The 23,949-nt window shown below is 45.1% G+C and overlaps 1 protein-coding gene across 4 annotated transcripts in view; it reads left to right on the top strand.

The window, feature by feature from the left end:
* The window catches only part of LOC139104448 (uncharacterized), a 230,150-nt gene that overhangs the window by 180,116 nt on the left and 26,085 nt on the right, over positions 1–23,949 (top strand). For all 4 annotated transcript variants that reach the window (XM_070659958.1, XM_070659956.1, XM_070659960.1 and 1 more), the window contains 4 exons: positions 2,453–2,704; positions 8,004–8,324; positions 13,667–13,961; positions 14,342–14,487. In XM_070659958.1, the coding sequence (XP_070516059.1) occupies positions 2,453–2,704; positions 8,004–8,324; positions 13,667–13,961; positions 14,342–14,487 (1,014 nt within the window). The remainder of the gene's footprint in view (positions 1–2,452; positions 2,705–8,003; positions 8,325–13,666; positions 13,962–14,341; positions 14,488–23,949) is intronic.

A 23,949-nucleotide genomic window follows, 5' to 3' on the forward strand; every position in this document is an offset into this window, starting at 1 on the left:
AGAACGACGAACGCGAGACATTAGAAGAGCCGAAAACGGTTTTGCTAATTCCGCGCCGCGACTGTCAAGTCTCTGTATAAAGATTCGCTGTATAAAGGCAATCGAGAGTGTCCTCACCTCCATTCTGCGAATAATCATTTTCTATCTACCTCGTTAATGCGTTCATCCGAGTTGGAAGCGAGCTCGCGTCGGGATACAATAATAATATCTAACGCCGTTGTATTTCATAACTTGTCTTACATTTTTTTTTAGCTTTTATACTTGTAAAAAAAAAAAAAATAAATAAATTGAAGTGCGAAACAACGTATTTGTTACGAGATACCGCAGTTGCGCGACGTCGCGGGTTGTAACGATAGATATTTGGGGATCGCGGGATAGTTTCGACATAATTATTTTTAACAATTTAGAAATGTATCTTCCCCCGCAGTTTTGTCGATTATCAAGCGCGACGATACGAGAACGAAGGAGTAACCCCGACCGAAGTTTCGTCCAGCCGGATGCACCGGGCGGAGGGCAGGCCATACTACTGGCTGTGTCCGACTCGGGTTAGCGAAGAGAAAAAAGCATAGGTCAACATGTACGAGCGGAAAAAGCGCGACAGCGTCCGCGCTGGATCCGCCTCCTACGTCTCGCGTCGGCATTTTTCGACGATTTGTCAAAGTCCCCTGCCTCCCTCCTTCCCCTCCCCCGTTTTTCTTCTCTCCTCTCGTCGTTTTATCGGGCTTTAATCTGCATAGTGTCACGCCGCGGGCACCGTCGCTCGCAGACTGCCTTCGTTGAGCACAGTTTGTCGTCGGGAAAAATGGGAGAACGAGACGAAACGCGCCGCCGCTGCTCCTATCCAGCCGGCGCGAATCCAAGCGACTCGCTTGCGAACGTCAAAGCGCGGACGAATGAAACGTCGAAGTGAACGCAATATTTCCACGTACGACGTATACTTTATTAAAGATACGCGAATTTCGCTCGCGCGGCACCGAGGAGTCCCTACGTATCTTTCCCTATATACCGATATAGGATTTCCATTAAAAAAAAAAAAAAAAATATGTGTCACATAAGTGAATAAATATTACGCACGTGACGCATACGTCAGTTCGATCGCGAATATTTTATCTCAGCTGCAGCTTGTTGTAATATATATATATATATTTTTTTTTTTCTTAAATTCAAAGTGTACGTATGTAAATTCCGTCAATCTCGAGGAAACGTGTACCAGGAAACGATCCGCTGAAAATATTGAAATTATAAGAGGAGCTTTAAGCGATTTGAGAACTCGAGCGCCGCCAATAAAGAGGGTAGACCGAAGACAAAAGTCTTTTGCTCGATTTTTCGCTGGCCGCGGGTAACACCTGCGTGCAGAAAAGTTAAAGTCTCTTCGCGGAGCAAAGTCTCTTTCGCGGATGCCTCCGACGCTTTCCCGGTGGGCGAGGGAGGGGGGAAAGCAAGGCAAAGAAATCAGAGGGAAATATCTTCGGTTAAACTTCCACGGTGGGTATGAACTTGCTACTCAAGAAGATTCGTCATCGTCCAAACCCGACCCTGCCTCTTCTTCTCTCACGCCCCCTCTCGCGTCACCGGCAATATAAGAACTTTCCGTTACCGGACAAAATTTTTATTAACGTCCGTGATTCCCCGAGGATGGTCTCCGTAAAAAGAGATGTAACTGCGATTATCGTTGGCTCGCTCGAAAAATGATACGCGCGCCGCGCCGGAAGATTTGTTGCTGCGGAAACTTTTCCGTGGGCGAAGTGAAGCAAGTAATAGGACGGCTTGTAGAGGCTTTTATTCACTTTACGCTGTACGAGTGATACGTTATCATCAGCGATACGAAATCCGATAACGGCAATATTGCGTTCGAGAAAATTGAAGTTTTTACGATGTTACAGAAGTCCTAATCGTAATCTCTCTAGTGATCGTAATAGTATCCTATTTACGGTGCTCTGTGGACTTTGCCAAACGCGAGCGCAGTAAAAATATAAGCCCCGAATACGTCAGTTCAACTGCATCAATCTTTTGTTGCAGAAAATAAAATTGCCTTCTCTTCGTAGAATTAATAAGAAAATAATATAAAGTAATTGGATTCTGTATTAGACGTGATTAGTCTCCTCGATATGAAAATTATGACCTATCGCTGTCGTCCCTGCATTTAATAGAGACGTTTAAAACAAACGCACTAAATATATCTCGCTTATATCACCCATTTATAATACATAAATTCCAAATCTTTTCATTGGATTATTTAACGTACCTACTTCTGTCACTCTCAACGCCGGCGGTTTTAACGCGCGATGTCACATTTCCGGGTAACGTATGCGTTCCGGGAAAATTTGGGCCGCAAATTTATGAAACACTCGCTTGGATATAAGATTTATTATTAATGTAGAATATATTGTGTGCGTACGAGATATCACAGCCGGGAGACGCGCATTTAATCTCAATTAATTTTCTCTTACAGCTTTTTGCCACAATAGGAACTCTCTGGCGTCTCTCTGCTCGTATATTACGGGGGATGCGCTGCTATACTCCATGTTCCGCGAGGAGGCACCCCCCGTCGCGTGCCCTTTTCGCGGCCCCATGACCTTTTCCTACAACCGTGGCCACGGCACGTGCTCGAATCCGCCGAGCAACGTCGACACCTGTACAGACGACAGCAGACTCCTCTTCAAATATCAAGCCTGTCCCGACGTGCCCGCCTCGGAAAGTGCAGGTAAGTCGCCTTTCCTTCATTTATATTTTACGAAAAAATATCGCAGATGCGAAAAGAAAAATCTCTAATTTGTAATAAAAAAAAGAGCTTTTTTTTATTTTTTTTTCTTTCTATTTCTTTTCTTTTTTTTTATATTTTTTTATTTATTTTTTTTTGCCTTCCTCATCGTGTATTCTTTTTCATCCACGTATTCTTTGACAAATCTGGCATGCATTTCAACAAAAATGTTGCCTATAGTTGTCTGACTGTGCACCTGATCATTAAAGATTAAAAGTCCCCAGCGCTTTTCATGAATATTCTTTACTTTTGTACCCTCGAACATATACGTAAACTTTTTTTTCTTTTTTAAGAGTTTATCATAATCCATTTATAAGCGCGTATACACTTTACAACGCAGCCAGGACGCTTCGAAGTATTTATTATATTACGAATTATGCAAGCGCGATGAATAATCGTATTATTACAAATTATGCAAATGTGGATTTTATAATCTTTACGGTCCTTTGGCAACCGCATGCGGTACTTTACATAATTCTTTGCAGCGTAATGAACGTTACGGCATAAAATTCTAATTACGCCCTACACATAAAAACATTCTGTACTCCCGTATTAGAATTGGGCATTTATATCTATCGTAAGTCCCGCTATCCGAGGGGCAGGGGGAGAGGAAGGAGAGGAAACGTTTCGATTAACGCATGTATTCGTTGCTTAATCGACGCAGTTTAATTTGAATAGTGCAACTTATTAGTGCGATTGATATCTCGAATACGAGCAGTCACTTCAGCAACTCACGGTAGCCCGGCTATCGCCCGGTTTGTATATCTTGCGCGGTTCAATTAAACGCTCGTTATTCGATGGATTTGCATTTAATAGCGCGGCACAGCGAGATTAAATTTGTAGTCAATACGGGAGTTTATACGTCTATTTTTGACCGATGTGTGTTCAATTTAATATATTGCGGTATAATCGATACCACCGATAATCCGTTTCGGAGCAAGGGTAGCGTTGTCAATTATACCAAGTTACATTGCAAAATGTGTGGGCAGCGTCTAAATATTCATCAGCCCCCGTCGATTCTGGTCTGCTATTAGGGGCTGCTATCACCGGCAGATGATAGGGGGTAATAGAATAGAATATTCATTTCTCCTCGTAAATGTCCTTTTGATTTAATAATTTCCCGCGAAAGCTAACAAGATACTTTCACGCTCGCGATTACCCGGGCCGCCTCTCTCGGAGTCTGACGAATTCCAAGGTTTGCCCGCAAAATTATATGTTTCGCAAACCAATTTACATATCTACGCTGGCAACTATGCACATATATCGGGAGAAAACATTAATATACGCACATCGTATTTATTCTGTTTGCGTTGTAGATTTTATTTCACCGCGAAATCGTAAAACACTGAATATTTTGCTTCGTAACAAAAAAAAAAAATTATTTTTTCTGTTTGTTCGTAAAGAGCGGTAAAATATATTTTTATTATTAATGTTAATTGAAGAAACGCCGTAATCCATTGCTCGACCTCGAGAAGGGGGAGAATTTAACGGCGCAATTCGGAGAACCCGTCGAATTTGCGCAACTTGGAAATATCTGTACATATTCCTGATAACAGGGCGGATTAAAAGAGTCTATGCACGTCATGTAAATACAGCGAACGATGTGAATAAAAGAATCGACTGGCGCTCGTGTGCGGCTTTTATACCTGCATTTTCTTCTATTTTCCTCATCGCGTTTGATCGGATTTACTTTCGATGCGCTTTGGTCCCGCGTTTTCAAACACCCACCAAAATGGAAACGGTTTCGTTCGAAATCTAACCGACGAATCGTACCTTTAACGAGCACTTTGCGGGAGGTGCTGAGGGGTAGGGGGGAGGGAGGGGGGGAAAAAAAAAGGCGATTGCGAGTCGGTCAGGCGGCAGATTTTTTAGAATTAAATCGACGCAGGGGTATTACGGTTCTTTTATCCCGAATCCCGCTATTCACGCGAAAAGGGACGTCGTCAACGCCTTCCGTTTTCCCAACTTCGACAACCTGTTGAGAAACCGATTTACTGATAGAGCGATGTGTCGTCACTGACGAACGTACAGCGGAATAGATAAATTTTTATCCGCCCGTTTGAAAATTTTTTCTATAATTCGATACACGGCGATTTAAACGCGTAGAGAATTGATTTTATTGTTCAATTGGTGTTTCCGAAATTTCGTGACACGTAATATTTTAACTAACGGACGAACGCGTGCTTCTGTTCGCTATCGAATCGATTTGATTAAAAATAGAAAGACAAAACGCATACATGGTTGATTATTCAAATTTTGACGCGGCAGATGTACATTGTTACCGGGTTTTCAAAAAAAAAAAAAAAAAAAAGGGAAAAAAGAAAAACAAAAAAAATTCGAGATGTGTATACGAGTAAAAATTCATCGCTATTATTCTTGAGGATATACCTGAATAAATTTAAACGACGAATAATTCACAAGTTTTGTATCGTCGATTAATCGGCCGCCTATTCGGCCTTTCAATGCTGTTTGTCCGTGAACGGCGCTCTTATTCAAGAAAATTCAAGTTTTCAAAGACGCGAGGGAGAAAAAAGCAGAGCGAGGGCACATAGAGGTAGAAGCACCTCAAGTAAAATCCAGGAATGGGTCTTTTTCCAAGCGTTACTCTCAAATTACTTGGAGATCAAAAAACCTCGACTCTCCACGGCGGTCGAGCGAGAAGATAAAAGGTGAGGAGGCGCCGGCCGCGACGGCAGTGAAAGAGCGAGCCGCGGGGAAAGAGCCTGGAAAAAGGGCGAGCAGACTTTTCGCGCGCGCGAGATGTGATTTAGATACGTGGGATCCCAGCCGGGCAGCTTCTATTCGCGCTCGAGAGGCGACCAAAGGGCCGAAGGGAATGAAAGCGAGAAAGAGAGAGAGCTAGAACGAGAACGGTCGAAGTGGCAAAGCGGAACTGAACGGGCGGCTTCAACGATAACATCTCTCGCTCTTTGCGCGGTCTTTCGGGCTCGAAGTCTGGCTCCGAACCGATAATTGTCGGTCTCATCGGTCGCGTTGCCGAGGAAGTCGGGAATCTCTAGCGGCGACAGAACCTCGAAGAGAATCCCGGGTATCGTTTTTCACGCGGAAATCTCCCCGAGCTTTCGCCCCCGCCGACTCGATCGCTCGCTCGCTCGCTCGCTCGCTCGTTCACCGTACCGTCAGGTCGCTTTCCGCGTTTCTTTCCCGTTCATTCGTCTTCTTCCGGTCGTCGTTTTCCGTCTGTCGTTGAATGCCTCGACTCTCCCAATGGCGCTTTAAAGAGCGCTCTGGGAAGCGTCTTTACGGCGACGAGCGTCGTCGACGGCGCGCCGCGGTCGCTGCGAAACATTTTTCCCGCGAATAGTCTCGGCTATACAGCGCGATACTCACGGACCCCCATGCGCGCCCTCGGATCTATCGAATATCTTTCAGCCACCGATCCTTTGACAAGTCTTAAGTCAGCGTTTTCTTCGCGGAAATTTTTATATTAAAATTTTTTTTTCCCTGAATAAAATAAAATAAAATAACGCTAAACTTTGCATCCTTGTGTTGGCATCTTATTTTAAAAATTTAAAGGATTTTTTTTTTTTTACAGTACCATTATTAAATATTTGTTAAGTTACGAGATTTAAATAGTAAATAGTAAAATCTCAAAGAAAAAATTTCAACAGTCTGTTATAAAGAATCCTTTGAAATAGAACATCCTGTATATTTCTCGTCTATTTTTCCGTCAAGCGTGAAACGCTTGCGTTTTCATTAAAACGGCACATGACGAATAAAAATCTAGCGACGAAGTGAAAATGGATATCGAAGTATGGCCGACGGGCAGTGGTCAGTAATCGCGGTAACGTTTTTCGCGTGGAAATCATGGTGGTCGTCCGTCTACGATCGCTGGAGGATGTTCGCTGCCGTCCGGGCGCTCCTCGCTTCTCTCGTCCCGCTCGTCGCTTTTTCTCGACCGTTTGCATTGGCTCGTTCCTTCAATGGCGCTTCCAGAAGCGCTATCGAAATCCTCTTTACGAAGCGGCGCTCCTAGCCTTTGCGAATGGCTGATAATGGACACGCTGAAAGAGTTACTTCAGCGATTTGCCCGAATCGAACATTAAGTTTTAGCGGCGGTGTGCATATCGACATTTTCGAGCCGGGGCGATTAATGTCGCTCCGCATTTCGAAGTGGTAGTTTCTACGATTTGATTGGGAGGCATTATTTCCCTTTTCCACTCGTGCAATTTTACGTTTGCAATGCCAGATCGGTGGTATTCCCGTTTCGCGGAAAAAGATTTAAGTAGACGCTGCAAAAGTGCATCGCGATGCGAATTCGATGACGATGTCCTTTCCATTACCGATCGTTCGCCGCGAGCGCTGTTTAAAGTTTTCCGCAGTATTCGAAGCTACGATTTTCGGACCTCCGAAAGATTTTATTCGAGAGCCGCGCTCTCGAATAATAGGATCGTTAAATAAGTGTCATTAAGAGCTTTCCTCGCGCTTCTTTGTCTAGCGGAGCCGCACTCACCCGCGGGGTCGCTCTCGCAGAATAAAACTTTGAGACGTATATCGAGCCGCTTCTGGAGAACGAGTCTAGCGTGTAAAACCCCCTGAAACTTCAGAAGCGTATTTAGCGTGCTGCAAGAGAGCGTCGAACTCAAATTCATTTAATTTTGTTGCTCCAGACAGTTTAAACATAGGAGCGCACGGTGTCAGGCCGCAACCGTGCTTCACCATTATCGTGTAACACGCTTCGAAACGCTAAATGCGCTTTCGAAGTTTCAAATGCCTTACACACGGTTGCTGCATAGCTGTATATAAGAGCAGGCGGCGCTTTCGGATCTAAGCAGATTCTTAACACATCGGGAGCCCGTTGACAATTTGTTAGTTTCGCACGCGGAGACTTCGCCGATATCGCGCTTGTGAAGGATCGGAGGGGGGAGGAAAGACCGGTTCGTCCGCTCGGTGGTTGTTTCAAGAGTTTCCCAGCTACTTAGAAAGTCTAAGGGGAGAGGGGGTGGAGGAGGGGGAGAAACGGAGTTCGTCAGATTTTCACGAATATATGCAAATGATCGACAATCGCGCAGCGTTCCGGCAAGGATTTTGCGCGAGACATTCCGATACGTTGCGTCTGTGAAAACGTTGAGAGACGTTTCGATTCTGCAAACTCGCGCGATCCTCGCGTAAACTACTACGAACAAAACGGTCCCGCGGAACCTCGCGCGAACCTTCGAAACTATTACTGTTAGCGCTCCGAAGGTCTTTTCAAGATGGTATTCTCTTTCGCGTGTTTCAGTGGAGGAGCTGGAATGCCTGGCTACTTGGAAGGAGGGCAGCAGCCGGTACTTGGTCGGGCGTTTACATCACGGCCACGCGTCTAGCAACGAGGATCGATACCGATGTTTCGTTTACGAGAAGGCAGGACAGACGGTGCAAAGTAATTTGAACAGGGCGGCCATCGGTATAGGCACCTTGGATCACGAAGTCGCTGCTTTACCGAACGGCCCGGTGCCCGAGGGTACCGCCGAGGTATATCGGGTGGCACAGAGCGGAGACGCAACGTGCAACGGTCTATTCAGTCCTATGGAAGGGTCACGAACGATGACCCTAAGGAAAGGTGAGTCCCGAAGCTTGGAAGCGAATTATTTTGTTAATCATCCGGTGACTTAACTATTGACGTATCGTTTTAAACGGCAAATTTTTTTTTTTTTTTTAATAATGAGTACTTTAAAACTCTTGCGAGGGAAACCGTCAAAACTCTGATTTTTTTTTTATTAAAAAATGCGGGTTAACTTCACAGGCGTAAAAAAATGTTTCATTAACGTAAGATATTGCACGGTAATAAATCGTATCTGCAAATTGTATATCCCATCCAATTGCGTGATTCATCGTCGTTAAAATTTTTCCATTTGCCGCACCGCTCTCGTAGATTTTAATTATTACAGTGTAAATACGTGCTTGACGAGGATTCCCATTGGGGCCGCGGACGTTTCAATTTATCGTTATTTTCTATCTGGCCGGATTTTTGAAAAATTTTTTTTTCCGTCACCCGCACGCTCGAATCGTCCTCGTTGACGTTACGTTCCCCGACGCATGCTGTGTAACGATCCCGCGCTTCCCGCGTAACGTCTTAAGCGAAAACGTCCGCGGCACTCAGCGGCATTAAATTATAACGTGCAAAATGCGGGTCGGAATGCGGTGGCGGTAATGTTAGCCGTATACTTTAAAGAATTGCTAATCAACGTGCGGGTTTTTCATTCCATGAATAAGAAGAGCGTGTTTGCACAACGTCGCGCTTTCTACATCTTCCTCTCCTCCCCCCCTTTCAGCCCGCTCGCGCATTTCCGTCTTACTCGCTTTTCATTTCGGGGCTTGCAATCCCATTTCGCTCCGTTAATGGATTCATATATAATTACCGGGGCTTCACGCTCCTGCATTACGCTTGATAAATATCATCGCGAAAGGAAAGATATGAAATTCTCGAGCGCGATGAAAGCGGGCTTTAAAACCGTAGGGCACCCCTCCGTCGATCGGCGCGCACCCATCCCTTTTCGCGTACGAACGGGATGCGTTTTTCGTTCCGCGATTCTTCCGCGGCGTCTGGGAGATCCGTGGATAAATAACGTTGAATTAAACAATATCTCGCAACACCCGCTTCCGTCCCGAGTGCTCATTTCGATTCGAAACCTACGCGCGAGCGTGTTTCGCGCGGTTCCCCGCTAATATTTCGTGCTTTCTTAATTTCGCCGTAGCCCGTCCGACAGGACGTAATGAATCGCGGCCGCGATGTTATCGCGATATCCGGCGAAATTATCGCGCCCGGACAAAAGCGGCCGGGTGATAAACAGGGTTCGGACGTTACCGTCGCCGCTTATATCTGAGGCGTGATCGTTAAAATCGGGGTTGCGCTGCACGTTACACACCGCCGAGCAACGGCCATACAGCTATTTCCTATCCGGTGAACGTCACCGAAAAATAACCGATCCCCCATTGTTACCGTTGCGTAACGGCCAATCTCTCACACCGCGCACCTCGCGCGTAACGCGGTGCCATTATAATGCCACGTGAGTTGACGTTTTGTTACGTTATATATACCGTATTGTTGAATGAACAGGCAGTGTAACCCGATTATGCTAGATTTATTTAAGTGACACGAAAAAGAGCTATTTAGGCGAATACGCGCGTGGCTCGTACGTGCCAGCTTTTTAAATAGCATGCAATATCTGAATAATAATTTGCGTCGGATTTTTTGAAAAAAAATTTCAAGATTCAAAGCTTTCACGTCCGCGTCGTGAATGTAATAATCGACGGGGAAAAAAATACGGGCGATAAATGTTCGATTAAAATGGAAGTGAGCTGAAGGAGATCGATGGTAACGCTATTAATGCTATTATTTGCATGATAAAGCTCACGTGACGTGATAATAGGGTTTCCCCGCAGGCGATGACAAAGCTCGAGCCCCGATGATGAATCGCGGTAGCGCCTCTTCTGTCCTTTTAGACTTGTTTCACGCGAAACAGAACTGCGCTCGCGTTAAATCGAACGTGTCAACACGCGCTGGCTTCGCGCCGCGCGAGTAAGAAGAGCGTATTTCAACGATTTTTTCGCGTTCGCATATACTTGTTTTTTTTTTTTCTTTTTTTTCCTCCTCACCCTGGTCCACTCGCCCCCTGGTCGGCGTCTCTATCCCTTACCGGCGCGCTTTCGAGTTTGCAAACCCGTATCTTGCCTCGCGCACAGTCTCACAACAAACTTCGTTAACGGATTTCACTCCGGTGGATTTTCGCGATCCTCTCCCGCGCTATCTCCGGCGCATCCAGTGTACCCTTTTTTTTTTTTTTTCTCTCTTTCTCTGTCTTTGCCTGTCCCTTTGCCGCGCTCGTCGCGCGCCTCTCCAATTGCCACTTTCTTCGGCAAATCGTTTTAAGTCGAGTGGGAGTCACCGACACGCGCATAAAACTCACCGAAGAAAAGAAGAGAGGCAGTGGAAAGAGGGGCCGAGGCGGGAAAGGGGGAGGGCTTAAGGACGCAGTCAGAGACAAGCCTTGGGGGGATGCTTGTAAGCTTCGCCGCCGTTAATATTACGATCCGCGTCCAGGAAAAAGCGCGAGGTAAAGGCAAGAAGGGCAGCTAGGTGAAAGGACGCGGAAAAATGGATTAACATTGAACCTTCGAGCCTTAGCCGGGGCCGCCTTTTGTTCCACTTCGCTCCCAGTTCGCGTACGTATCCCGCCCTCATCTTCCGACACTCGCGAGCCCCTATTAACCGCGTCCGCAGCTTCGGTCGAGATCCGAAGTTTGTTCAATTAGCTCGGCATCTACTTCGCCAGAGTAAATATCTGGGGAAAACTGCGAGGCTGCGCGACTTGAGATACTCGCCCGGAGCGTACTCCGTCGAAGGAAGAGTCAAGTAGTTAGGCGAACGGAAGGACAAATTGCTTCAATTACCCCATCGAAAAATTTCTGGAATAACGTTATTCCGAGTCGTACAAAGTTAACGGCCGTGCCGATTTTTCACAACTTTCGCAATAAGAATTATTCGAAGTTTATTCGCGATCCAAGAAATACGAAAAATATTGCTGGTATTTATTTTTATCCCGCAAAATAAGTAAAATTGTGTGTGGGTATTTAAATAAAAAGTCCACCGAAATGGAAATGGAAAAATGAATAATAGCAGTCGTCAAATATTCCCAATTTCCTATTGGAATAGGAATTCGAATACAGTTTAAATTAAAAAAAAAAAAAAAATTATTCCACCGAAAAATGTTTGTATAAAAAGACGAGCATAGATCTAAATGTTAGAGAGACAGTGAATTATCGAAAAATTTCGGACTAGATCGAAAGACGCGTATTATGCAGTTCATTTTACGATTATGCAATTTGTATTTCGCTCCGTTCTCGGATTATCAGCGCGGCCGAATTGCTTTAACCCAATTCGATTATATCTACAAAAGAATATTGTGGATAATACAAATGTTGGAGCGTTTGTCAAACGCGATTGCCAGTAACGGTATAAATGTAATATTCGCACACGTCGAAACCGACGTAATTCTCTGCACGTGCGCAAGCGTACATCTACTCAATTATTAATTCGTATATAAATTCATAATCATGACATCACGCATATTCCACCGAATTACCGTCGTTTTATCTGCATTACAATTACTTGTAATTCGCTCAAAATTGCACATACGTAGCTCGATGCAGAGCAGTTAAATTCATTCGATTCAGCCCCCTCCTGCGATATTCCCTTACGTCCTATGTGTTCCCTCAATATGTTCCAGTGCCAATTTTAAAAACTTGCGAAGAGAACAACGTTGATTGCCAGCAATTTTAACGTCGCCGCCGACTTTTAAATAATAGCGATTTTAGATTTTAAGTTCGGGATAAAATAATAAAAAAAAAAAAAAGATTGAAATTATACCCTCGCAATGTTACGTTATTAATTTAGACGAGAAAACGGATGACATGAAAAAAAGGAAAGTTCTGAAAACAACGAAAATGACGCAGATTTAGTATGTTATTATTACGCGGAATTTTGCTATGTGATATGATTGTTAACAAAGCGCGCAAGAGAGACTGCATACCATTTATATTTCATCGTTTTCTGCAATTAATCCAAAAGGAATGAAACTGGGACGATATGTAATTTGTATTGTAGTATAAATCATTTGATGGAAATTTAAATACATTTCACTGAAAGAACGTGATATAGGTCACCGGCACATATGATACGTAATATCGTACCGTTTGTTTTGTTATTTTTTTATTTTTTTTTTTTTTACGCTACACGCAATTTAAAAATTTTGTCCCTTTGGCTCTCACGTGTGTCGTTAAACGAATAAATTTCGTAGATAATAGTTTATCTGACATTCAATGGAAAAAAAAAAAAAAAAAAAACGAATTAATCGATAAATATCAACTGAATAAAATAAAATTAAAAAAAGAGAATATACTCGCGAGTTTCCGAATCAGTAGACTTTGTAGACGTTATTAGCTCCAGCGGTGGAGACGAGCGATGGTGATAAAACGAGAGAGATGGTTCCCGGCTCAAAAAGACGTACGGGAAGACTCCGCGCGAGGTTTACGATCGTAGAATTTGTATCTTGGTCATCGCGAACGTGCTTATCGAGCCGAATCGTTGAATTATTTCCATTCATTGCCGCGCAGCGTGCAACAATGCCTTTATATGCCATAAAACCTGCCGTACTCCTCCCTCCCTCCCCCGTTAACCCGCTCGGCCGACCTTTTGCCCTCGATCCGTACTTCTCTGCCGCGAGCCACTCGACGCGAATCCGGTGACCTCTTCTGACGCTTCGATTTTACGTCCCACTCGGACCGGAAGTGGAACGCTGGCATATGACACGGAGGGGTTGGTGCATCGTCGGTGCATTTCGCCATTGTGGGACGAAAACGAAACGGAAAGACGTGGTAGGGAGAGACCGGAGTGAATAGGCATATTCGTTGGACCGCGCGATATCCGGTGCGCGATTCCGCTTCGCTATCGTGGGGGAGAGTATCGACGTTCGTCGGTTTATCGACTGTCGTTTCGCGATACGAAGGACTTTACGGTGGAGCCTGTGGAATTTTTCGACGACGCCGCCGTCGGCCGATCAGCATCGGTTCGACGTAGCCCGTCGTTGATGTCGATGCCACGGCCTTTACGAACGAAGAGGCCGTATACGTGATGGGACGCGTAACGATCGCCCGGAGAACCGTTCGTTTTACGAGAGCCGCGCGGAGAGAGGTTTCGAGTAAAGTCGCCTTTGACCTGACATCCTCGTAGAATTCTTCGGTTAACGAGGAAACGCGAGCTTGATCGCGTGTTATTCAAAGAGGGAAGTCTTATCGTAGTTTATTTATTTCTATTTTCTTTTTCTCTTCATTTTTAATTCCTTAGACAAACTAATGAGATGCGAAAATGCGTATGCGATTGACACGCGGTGTTTCTCATTTCAGTCTCGTCCCCGGGTGAATGTCGGTTCCCAAATTGGCTGACTGGACACAGCGGCGGATTGACCTGGCACACTCTGGACCTCGGCAGATCCTACACGTTTCATCCGCGAAACGCGTCGCTACATGTCGCCAGACCGAACACGACATCGTCGAATTTCGAGAGCGGATCTATGGACTCGCAATACGTGCCCGGGCCGGAAGATCAGGACGTGAAGATCCTTTGTAACAGCATAAAGCAGTCGAACGGCGCGCAGACTATGATAACGATAACGCTAGTGGCACACTTCACCGTCGGCTGGTAAGTTCTTTTATTTCTACATATTTTACTTCAGCATATTTTAGCCTACTTGATATCTTTGCAAGATGTCGTATATTATTAATTAAGTTTTATAAATTTATAAATTGTCAAAAAGTGTATAAATTAATTAAGTTTATAAATTAATTAAATTGTCAAAAAAGAAAAAAAAAAAAAAAAAAGAAACGAAATGTATATCGCACGGAAAAAACATTCGCGGAAGAATAGATTCGCGTTGACGAAACCACGACGATACCTCGTCGTTTCAGTCTGTATCCGCTCGTCCGTGAATATCCGTTCGGATGTTCTACAGCGGTCGCGATTAAAGCGATGGAATATGTCGCTCCGATCTTTACGGATCTTCGCGCCCTTCTTTTTTCCAGTCGGAGCGGTTTTATGTGCATGACATTCTACAGAAGAGACGGCCACGTGATCGAGCTGCAAACGGGAAGCGCGGTATCTAGACCGGAAGAAGCATGCAGCCCGCCCCATTTTCTGCAGCACAGCACGCCTTTTCTCACCTTAGTCAGTGAGTACAATTCTTCTTCATCCATTCCCTCCCGCAGTTCGCGGCCTTTCCACCTTCGCGATGCGTCCCCGACGAAGTTTCGCGGCGTCGTTATCGCGTTACGAAACGCGCGATGTATCTTTTGGCATTTCTGTGCCAAAGTATTCGCGACTGTTTGCGATCTGCCGAAATTACCTCGACCTGCAAACGGTTATCTCCGACCGAACCTCGAGGACATCCTGAGGCGGGCACATTTAGCGCGAGGTACGAAACGATACGGGGTCCTCCGTTATCATTCCAAGACAAGAACGAAGCAATTGCTGAACTATCGGATTAACGTAATTCGATAAACCTTATCGCCGTACGCGAGGGAACCTCCTCGCGATATCGTTTCGATCGCGCGTCCGATCGGGCGATCGGCGCGCAGCTGCTTGTACCGGGCTTGATTTGCGTACGGCTGCGCGGAGTCTTATCCGATCCACGTAAAGACGACCGGGAACGAACCACTGGCGGGGAAAAAGAACGGAGACGAGACCGGACTGAGGCCGGGGGGCCGCGGATGCCGAGGGGAGGGCAAAGAGAAAAAAGGGAGTTGCCAAGTAAAAACTACCCGCACCGCCGATAAACCCGAGAAAACTCCACAACTTCGCGGAGAAAAAGTTTTCGTGCGGCGTGGCACGAAGGATTTAGAGCGCCGACAGTAGGAGGCGGCTTGGATCAGTCGTGAAAGAGGGAAACGTAGGGCGTTCGAAGGAGCCCGCGGTGGAGAAAAGAGAAACGTGAAGAAAGAAAAAGAGAAAAGAAGTAGGTGGGGAAAATCGGAAACTAGTCGGGCTTGGACGATTTGTCAAAATCCCGCGAACGACTTATAAGTTACACCCGTAGCTATCGCTGGCCTGGTCTCGGTACCGGTGCTAAGTCGTTTTCGTTCGTTTTCTCGTTGCTCGCGTGCGAGATCCGCGACTCACCCGGCCGCGAGATCGGGAATCCGAGCGCGCGCGCCACGAGAAATTCAATTTGCCCAGAAAACGCCTTGCGAGGCGCGTCACGGAAACCCGTTCAAGTCTGACAAGCTCGTGATTGAACAGCGTATTTTCTTATCATTTAACGGCGGCAAGTGGCCCGGCCGTTTGTCCCGCGCGACCCAATTGCCCGCGCCCGAGGGAGCGATACCCGTGGTACGACATATAAAAAGCGATGGCAATTATTGCGGCCGCCGCAGCGGATTAATATTGTCTACGTGTCTGCGAGGTATCGGGCCGGCGGTATCGAGCTTGCGAGTTCGTCGTAACCCACCCAGCGCCTCGCCGGGCGGCGTCCTCCCCCGATTCAGACGCTGTATCGGCTGATACGAATGCAACCCGCGCCTCGCGCTCTCCACATTCGAATCGAGCTCGACAAAAATATCGTCGTCTCCGTTGTGCGCCGCAAAGAAAGAAAAAAAAAAGCTGCCAACTTCCTGTCCCCTTTTCCCGAACGCGAGCGACCACCTTTCTAAACTTCCCTCCGTCTTTCCCTTCGCGCTCCTTCGCTCTTTCCCGTCCTCCCCGCGTCTCGCATCCGCCATCTTCTCGGGATACGATCGGTTCCCGTGGGTCAGAGTTGTAATCCCGCGGGAGTTATTGGATTCGGTTTGATCCACTGGTCGTTCATTTCCCCCCCCCCACTCCCCGCGACCCCTCCCACCGCCTTCTCTGTCTTCTTAGATCCTCTTTTTCTTGCTTTATCCTTTGGCTCCGTATCGAAAAGCTGGATCCGTCGATTCGCACGAAAGAGTGCAATCCTCGTACCAAAAGGACCAACGGGATTCTACGTTCGGCGACTTTCGGCAGTGAATTGGCGTATCGGATAACGAAACAGCGCCGCGGTTGACGGCGCTAATAACACGCAAACAAGATAGCGGCGTTTCGCTGATAAAAATCACGATAAACGATAAATTGATGGGAAACGGAGGCTTACTTGCGATTTCGGGCCGCGATAAATGACGCGAAATAAATATAATGGAATATAAATTAGCGCGCGCCGCGCAAAAGTTAATAACATGCATCAGGGTTATTGGATTCGAGATCATCGGCGGTAATTAACGAGCTGCAATTCTCGGCTGTGCGTGCGTTATCGCGCGAGCGTTACGCACGTGCGTAAAAATCGAATAAACACGTTGGAATTATTGACGAACGATCGATTAATAATTAATAATAGCAAAATTGTTATTTTCCGAAATTCGAAAACGATTTAATTAATCTTTAATTGCACGTTAATTACACATTAGATCTATTTCTCGTTAAAAATATATATACATATACTAGATCTCTCTCTTTCTATCTCTTTTATTCTCTTTCTCGTCATGATTAAAATATACTTGATTGAATTTCACACTCACTTATGTAACCTTTCAATAAAACGTCAAGATCGTTTTCTAGTTCCCTTTTGCGAAACCGTATCCGTTAGAGATTGATTAAAATTTATTGATAATGGCTCTCGACGAAATTTACAGCGAATTATATCTTAAATTAAAGATGAAACGTTCGACTCTCGCCCTGCCTGCGATCTTGCCGCGCCGGTATCTTTCGCGATTCTTTCATAATTCAAGGGAAATATTGACTTCGATTTAATTCACTGCTCGTTCGCAGTTATCTCTCGTGGTTATCCTTCTCGCGGCGGGAAAAAGCATCGAAAAGCTCAATCCGCCGCTCCGCAAGAAGCAAGGAGCTATTCTCCGGACTGAGTCACGTACGGTTCTCCGGGGAGCCGGGCTCTCTACGAGAACGAAGGATGGTATTTATCATTCCACGCACGCGGTGCACGAAATTTACAATTCAGATGTAAAAAGAAGGCCTCCAGAGTTTCGTATTAAAGATTGCAATCGCATAAACAATGACGCGATGTAATATTACGATAATACATATAAACAGCAAAGTAGCGCAAGAAATAACATGAAAAAGGATGACAGAAGAATTTCCTTTTTCGAACTCCAGTACCGTATACTTGAGGTATATTTTCGCGAACGACGCAGACGTTAATTCGGGTTTATTTCCGATAAAAAGTAAGAGCGAATTTTGCAGCACGCGGTAAAAAAAAAAAAAAAAAAAAAATTTTAACAATAACAGCTGGTTGCCCGTTACATAACCACGACCAATTAATTCTTATGTGTACCCTCACAGTGAATTTACTCTGTTTTATCGTCCAACAGTGAACGAACGGCAAACGATCGGTGTATAAAAATTCATTTCGACCCTCTCGCAATGCCAATCAATATGCCGAACGATTGATCATTCATTCACGAGCGAAAACTCTTCACCTTCCTCTCTCTTTCTCTTTCGTTCTCTCTTTCTTCCCGTCCACTTTCTCTGTCTCTCTCTTTTTGATCCCGCCGAGGATCCCGCCTTGCCATCCCGCCTTCGTAAGCTATATAATGTCCAATGCCGCAATAAAGTAGACCATCTACGAGCTATCCATCTTTTTTCTTACCCCGCGAGATTCTCATTCTATCTTACCGCTACCATTCCTCTTTCTATCCCGAACGGGTTTTCCTCTAAACTTTTATGACCACTCACGGAGAGAATGGAGAACGACGAGGACGACGATGGAGAAAGGCGGCGACGACATTGGTATTCCGTTGACGTTCGCGAATTACACCCCGAAGATAGACCCGCCCGGTGGCGCGCATTGAGAAATTTTCACGAGACAATACTAAGTTGAGAGTAGGTGGCACCTCGGGAGCCACGGATTGATCGCGAGGGTCCGTCGGATAAAATGTTAGCGATACTAACTGCCGTAGCGACGAGAATATTGCGACGGACCGGGAAATAAAATGGATTGCGCAGTGGCATAAAACATAAATGATAATCGTGACGTATACCAGCCAGCGTACTCAGATCCGCCCGGCGGGATCCGCGCAAACGTTTAATCCACGGGAGCGGTAAGATCGGGCAAATTGCAGCTACTAAGCGAGCAGAAAAGCCGCGATCGTCTTAAGATTCTAACGACGGTGGAAATTTCGGTTCCGCATGGTAAACGGCCGGAGAACCGAGTCGCGAACTGGGTTAGCGAAACCGCTGTAACGGACTATGTAAGCGTACCTGAGACACCGGCCGTAACGAGCTGGAATCCCTGAGCAATTAAGCCACTAGCACGCCAGGCGTTTCTCCGGCTCGTCTTCTACCGCCGCAGCATCGCCCAGCCGGGTTACCAATGAGCTTCCGGTTTGTAAATAAATAACCCAGACTATATAATGCGATGAACCCGAAGAGTTAATGGGCAGAAGTAAATTAATTCTGCCTGGATTATGCCTGGATTTTTTTTTCACCCGCGCGGAAATTGATTCATGAATGTGTGTCTTTTTTTTTTTTTTTTTACATCTCATTAAAGATTATCTTTACGGTTAAAATAACTCGGAAACAAAATACCGCGGCTGTAGCTGCGGGAAGAAAAACGTAACGGATCTAAAAACCGAAGGGAAAGAAACCTGTGTGTATGTATTTGAAAAGAATGTGCGCATTATCTGTAATTGTGCCCGGTCGATGTTAATGGAGCATGTACGTAGATAAGATAATGATCGGTTATGGTTTCGGCGTTGATAAAAAATTCTGCTCGCTGTTGAAAGTTACACGGGTACAAGGCGCAGGTCGCAAACTTTCGACAATATCGCACCATCGAGATTTAGGGTTCTGTATTAGCTTTCGACGAGTTGCGTCACGAAACGCAATCGAGATTTCGCGTGTCCGCCAGAAGCAAGAGAGAACTTCGAAAGCTTGTCCATTACTTATTTATGCGCAGAGGTAATAATTCTTCGCAATTTCGCCGGGGCTAATTGCAAATTCGATAATCAAAACTTAAGAAATAATTGTTTCCCTGGTTCGGCCGCGAAATTAATCAAACTTTCGAAACAAAATTTTTTTTTTCCGCGCATTTAAAGTAAAAATCCGTAGGACTCGCGGAGATAATCTCACGTTAATTTTACGTTTTGCGAAAAATCGATTCCACCCCTCTCGTATTTATTCGCAAGACGGTATCACGGGCAAGGTTAATTTTCCAACCCTCGCATATGAGAGATAAATTTTTCCAGCGCGGCAAGACTTTTGTCGGCGCACGAAATAAAAAAAAGTGACAAATTAAGTATATTTACGTGTATTACACGCAGCCCAACCAAAAGTGGCGCGGTTAAAAATTTCTCTTTGACGCGGTTTAAAAAAAAAAAAAGCGGGAGCAGAAAGATACAGCGGTTCGCAAAGGTAGGGGAAGAAAGAAAGAAAGAAAGAAAAAAAAAAAAAGGGGAAATATCCAGAAAACACAAGAACACGCGGCGAGAGAGTCCGGCAACGTAGAGAAATATGAGGGTGAAGCGACGCGTGCGAGAGGTGGAGAAGAAAGAGGATGCCCGGGGAAAAAGAGTAGAGAGCTTTACGGGAGACTATTATGGTCGGATAGCTAAACGGTGCACGGTAACGCGCGCGCGGTCAGCCGTTGAATATATTATATTTTTAAATCACGGATATACAGTCGGGGGTGGCGTTTCGAAACATACATGCACATGCACAGGCACGCCGCGCTGCCCCGTACGTGCTTATAAGCCGCACATCCTGCAGCACATACGTCCACAGTCACGCCGGTACGTGTCGTACATCGCGAAGCATACACGGTATGTCGCGCGATTGCTCGCTCGCTCGCTCGTTCGCCCGCGACATGCACATACCGTACACATGCAGCGTGCAAGTGCCAGATTACACGATCGCTTCGCGTACCGGGACACGGCCACGGCAAGTGTGGTCGTCGCCGACGTGGCGTTTGATGAAGTAATTTGAATTCTTGTAGACGGAGCCCTCCCCTCGCCGCGGCGTATACCGTTCAATTTTCATCTCGCCAAACATATACGTGTAACGTAATGCGGAATGAGTAAACGCGCCACTCGTGCTGCTTGCGCGAAACACGTATTTTTAGAATCTCGAGTACGTATTTCTCCGCCGTGCTCGCCCGGTGTCTTCCGACGTTTGATTTTTCATTTAAGAAATATGAACTTTGAGAGATTTATACTGAAGTGGTTTTTTTTTTTCTTTTATGATAAATAAATTTTTTTTTTTTAAGAGCGTCGAAATTTAAAGTAAGCGAAGAGCAGGTTGTGTCTCGTTGCGTCTCCCTGTCTCCCGAATTTCGTGCAGCGCAATGTTACACGTGTACCGTTGAACAGCAGGATTTTAATTGCGAGTTACGATTATAAGAATTTATTATTGCGTATTACGTCATTTAGAGGACGGTCATAAAATAACGGGGCAAATGTGCGTAATATTATTCAGGATTTATGTGCGCATAATTACGGAGAATGAACAGTGAACAGTCTAAACCGTGCTGTATTAAGAGAAAAGTCTAAATTTACATAAAATAATTTTTTTTTGCAATGTGTGCTGTTGTAATATAACTCGATATACTGATACAATTAAAAGAGCTTTCATAAAGTTCTTAATCAAATAAAAGGTAAATTTATTAATTTTCGCGGCGAAAAAAAGAAGAAATATTTTAATTTATCAGAACTACATATATAAGCGTACTTTTAATTAATTTCACCTAGCTTTAAATCGCATTTTTATGAAAGAGACAAAGAAACATCTGTTTTCTCTCTAGCACGGAATTTCCTTCATCTAGTTTTCGTCCGTAATATAAATTTCTTCAGAACTGTAATTTAATATAAATTGTAATATTATAATATAAAATTTTTCATGAAATTCATGTATATATCCCTCTTTTTTTTTTTTTCTTTTTCTTTGTTGATAACAAATAAATGTCTGGATATAAAATTGCGCGTCGCAGAGCAATAACGGTCGCTTTCGAAAACTGAAAGGTACAAAGATGGAAAATGAAAAGAGTCCCTGCTTTGTCAGATAGCGAAGGCAGGTCGCTCGTTCGCAATTTGCTGGCGTCTGGAACGATCTCCTCGGCCGTTCTAACGTTAACAAATGTCAGATGCTCGTGTCTACCTCGCTAAACACGCCAAGTGGCCGTGGCAAAAGCCAAAGCAAGGAGCAGGACCGACCGCCGGAAGCGAGCGTGACCCGCGCGACGGCGTTTAAAGTGTACGCCCCCGGCTGCCGACCTCAACGCTCGTTTTCAGGAGTTCGCGATTAACCTCGTTAAGGCCCGAAACGATCGTAAACGTCTGGACTAGCGCGAGTTATCTGGGGTTCTCTCTGCGCGGGACGCCCCCGCGACCTTTTCTCTACGCCCTCCCTTCCCATCTCGCGCTCTCTGGAGACGAAAAGTACGAGGAAAGAGAGCGGATAATCTCTGGCGGTAATAGCCCGGAGTCGTTGGAATCTTGTCCGAGAGGAATACTCGTTCCTCGGTCCAAGGAGAGGACCCAAGCGGAGAACGCGACGAGGGTGTAGCGGAAGATCCGAGAGTTGCGGGCGCGCTGCGAGAGGACCTTGTAATTTTCCGGGTTCTCTTTTATTGGATTCCTTGACACCGCCCGGCGGAACTCGCCGCATTTATACATCCGAGGAAACAGCTAAGCGCCAGCCGGCTCGCATTAAGCTCGAGGAAAAGCCCCGCGTCGAATACACGGGGAGCATTTGAATGCAAACGGACAGCACGATGTAACGCGCGACGCGGCGCAGCGACGCGGCGAGGAGTAATTTCGCGAGGCTGCAACCCACTGCATCTGTACCTGAAGCAGCCACCCTCCCCTCCCCCCGCACGGTCCAAACGTCGCGCTCGAGATAAAGGATACGCAAAGTGCTCGGGATCGATTTTCGCGGCCTGACCGATGCCTCAACGTGACAAGCGCGATACCGAAGCATTTCGTTTATAAATTTTGAAAGCCAGTGTCTCGCGAGCTTATGAAAAATAATCGCGAAAGAAGGGGCGAGGTCTCTTGGTTCAAGTTTTCACGTGTGTGCTCTTTTTCCCCCCTACTTCTTCTTCTTTTTTTTTTTTTTTTCTGCGCTCGAGCTCGCGTTTGCGTGACTCTACCGTGATGAATTGTGAGGCATAACCTCGGGAGACACGGTGGCACGATGCATATGACCTATATTTCACGTTCTTACTACGAAACGTGCGATACCGCAGTACCCCCGTGTCATGGTAGACGATCTAGCCCGGGCCAACTTAACTGCGTCAAACCGAAAACTAGAGGCGCTAAATATTTCCACGTTGATTTATTTTTTACTCATTTTTTCATGGTCTTGACCAAGCTACGTATTTCAAACATTCACCTGACCTACTTAAACTTGACGTAAAAAAAAGTTTCAAACGTCTCTTTTGACGTCTAGCATTTATTTAATTTTTTATTATCGATATATGTTCCAGTTTAGTCGCTTTTAATTATTCCTATGTAATTCTGAACGTGAAATTGCATTAAAAACACATATTGTCAATTGCAAAATAAAAATGGCAAAATGCATTTTATCATTATTGAAGTTATAATTAATTATTTGTAACATATATTGTGTATGGCTCTAAATAATTGTATGATAATTAATATTTTATGTATTGTAACGTAATAAATATCTTTTTTTTTTTATGCCGGAACGACATTTATTCGGGCAAGCTTCTTTAAATCCGATCTTTTGTGTTCAACTTATTCTCGTTTTGAGTTAGTAACTCCACGTACATTTATATTAAATCCGGAAGCTCGCCAGCCGACCAACAATGCTGTTTGCTTCCGCTCGCCAATCGCGGAACTTTTAAGATAGAGAAAGGAGCAGCAACTGGAGAGATAAAAAGAAGTTATATCGATTTCCTTTTGAAAGCTGTTGTGCCTTTAAAGTGTTTCCTTAGAAATCAAAGAAATATGTTTTCTTACATTTCGTTGTCTCCGATTTTATCGTAATAAACTTCAGTATACTTTATTAATCAATCGTCAACATTTTTCTTTCCATTTTAACATCGTAGCTTTTCCTGTTTCCAACGAGATAAAAAAAAATAATAATATACTTCGACAACTGCGTGGAGAAATTATTTTAGAAAGAGCAATCGCATCTAAAACACGACGGCGATCGCGCTATTAAAAAATATAATTATTTCATTAAATGTCATTGCGAAAGTGTTACGTCATGTTTTATTTCTCATAAATACGTCGCTTTATTTTCGCCGCGGAGACAATAAAAATTTTGTAATAACGCCAGGTGCGCGGCTTTTAGTACCAATTTAGCGAACAGCTTCAGGTGTCGCCGTTGCATTTAATCGCGAGACCACCGCGGTCGGGAATTAAATACGACATATATAAAATAGTTAGGTAATTTCGCGGACGGTCCGAAGACGTTCTAACTCTTTGACACGACCGGCAATAAACTCCTATACCGTGCAGGGGGGAGTGGCGTGGAGTGGGCTCGGAGGAAAGCTTCGAGCTTTAGGCGGAGTGCGGACTCGGCGGTGAAAGAGGAGGATAAGAAAGTGGAAGCGCCCGGCCAGACTCATTTTTCATAAGTTCGAAAAACACACCCGGGGCAGTCGGTGCGTAAATTTGAATTTCTCCGCGGCCGAGTGGGATAA

Source organism: Cardiocondyla obscurior, linkage group LG07 (genome assembly GCF_019399895.1).
Source record: "Cardiocondyla obscurior isolate alpha-2009 linkage group LG07, Cobs3.1, whole genome shotgun sequence".
In the NCBI taxonomy this organism is placed as follows: Eukaryota; Metazoa; Arthropoda; class Insecta; order Hymenoptera; family Formicidae; genus Cardiocondyla; species Cardiocondyla obscurior.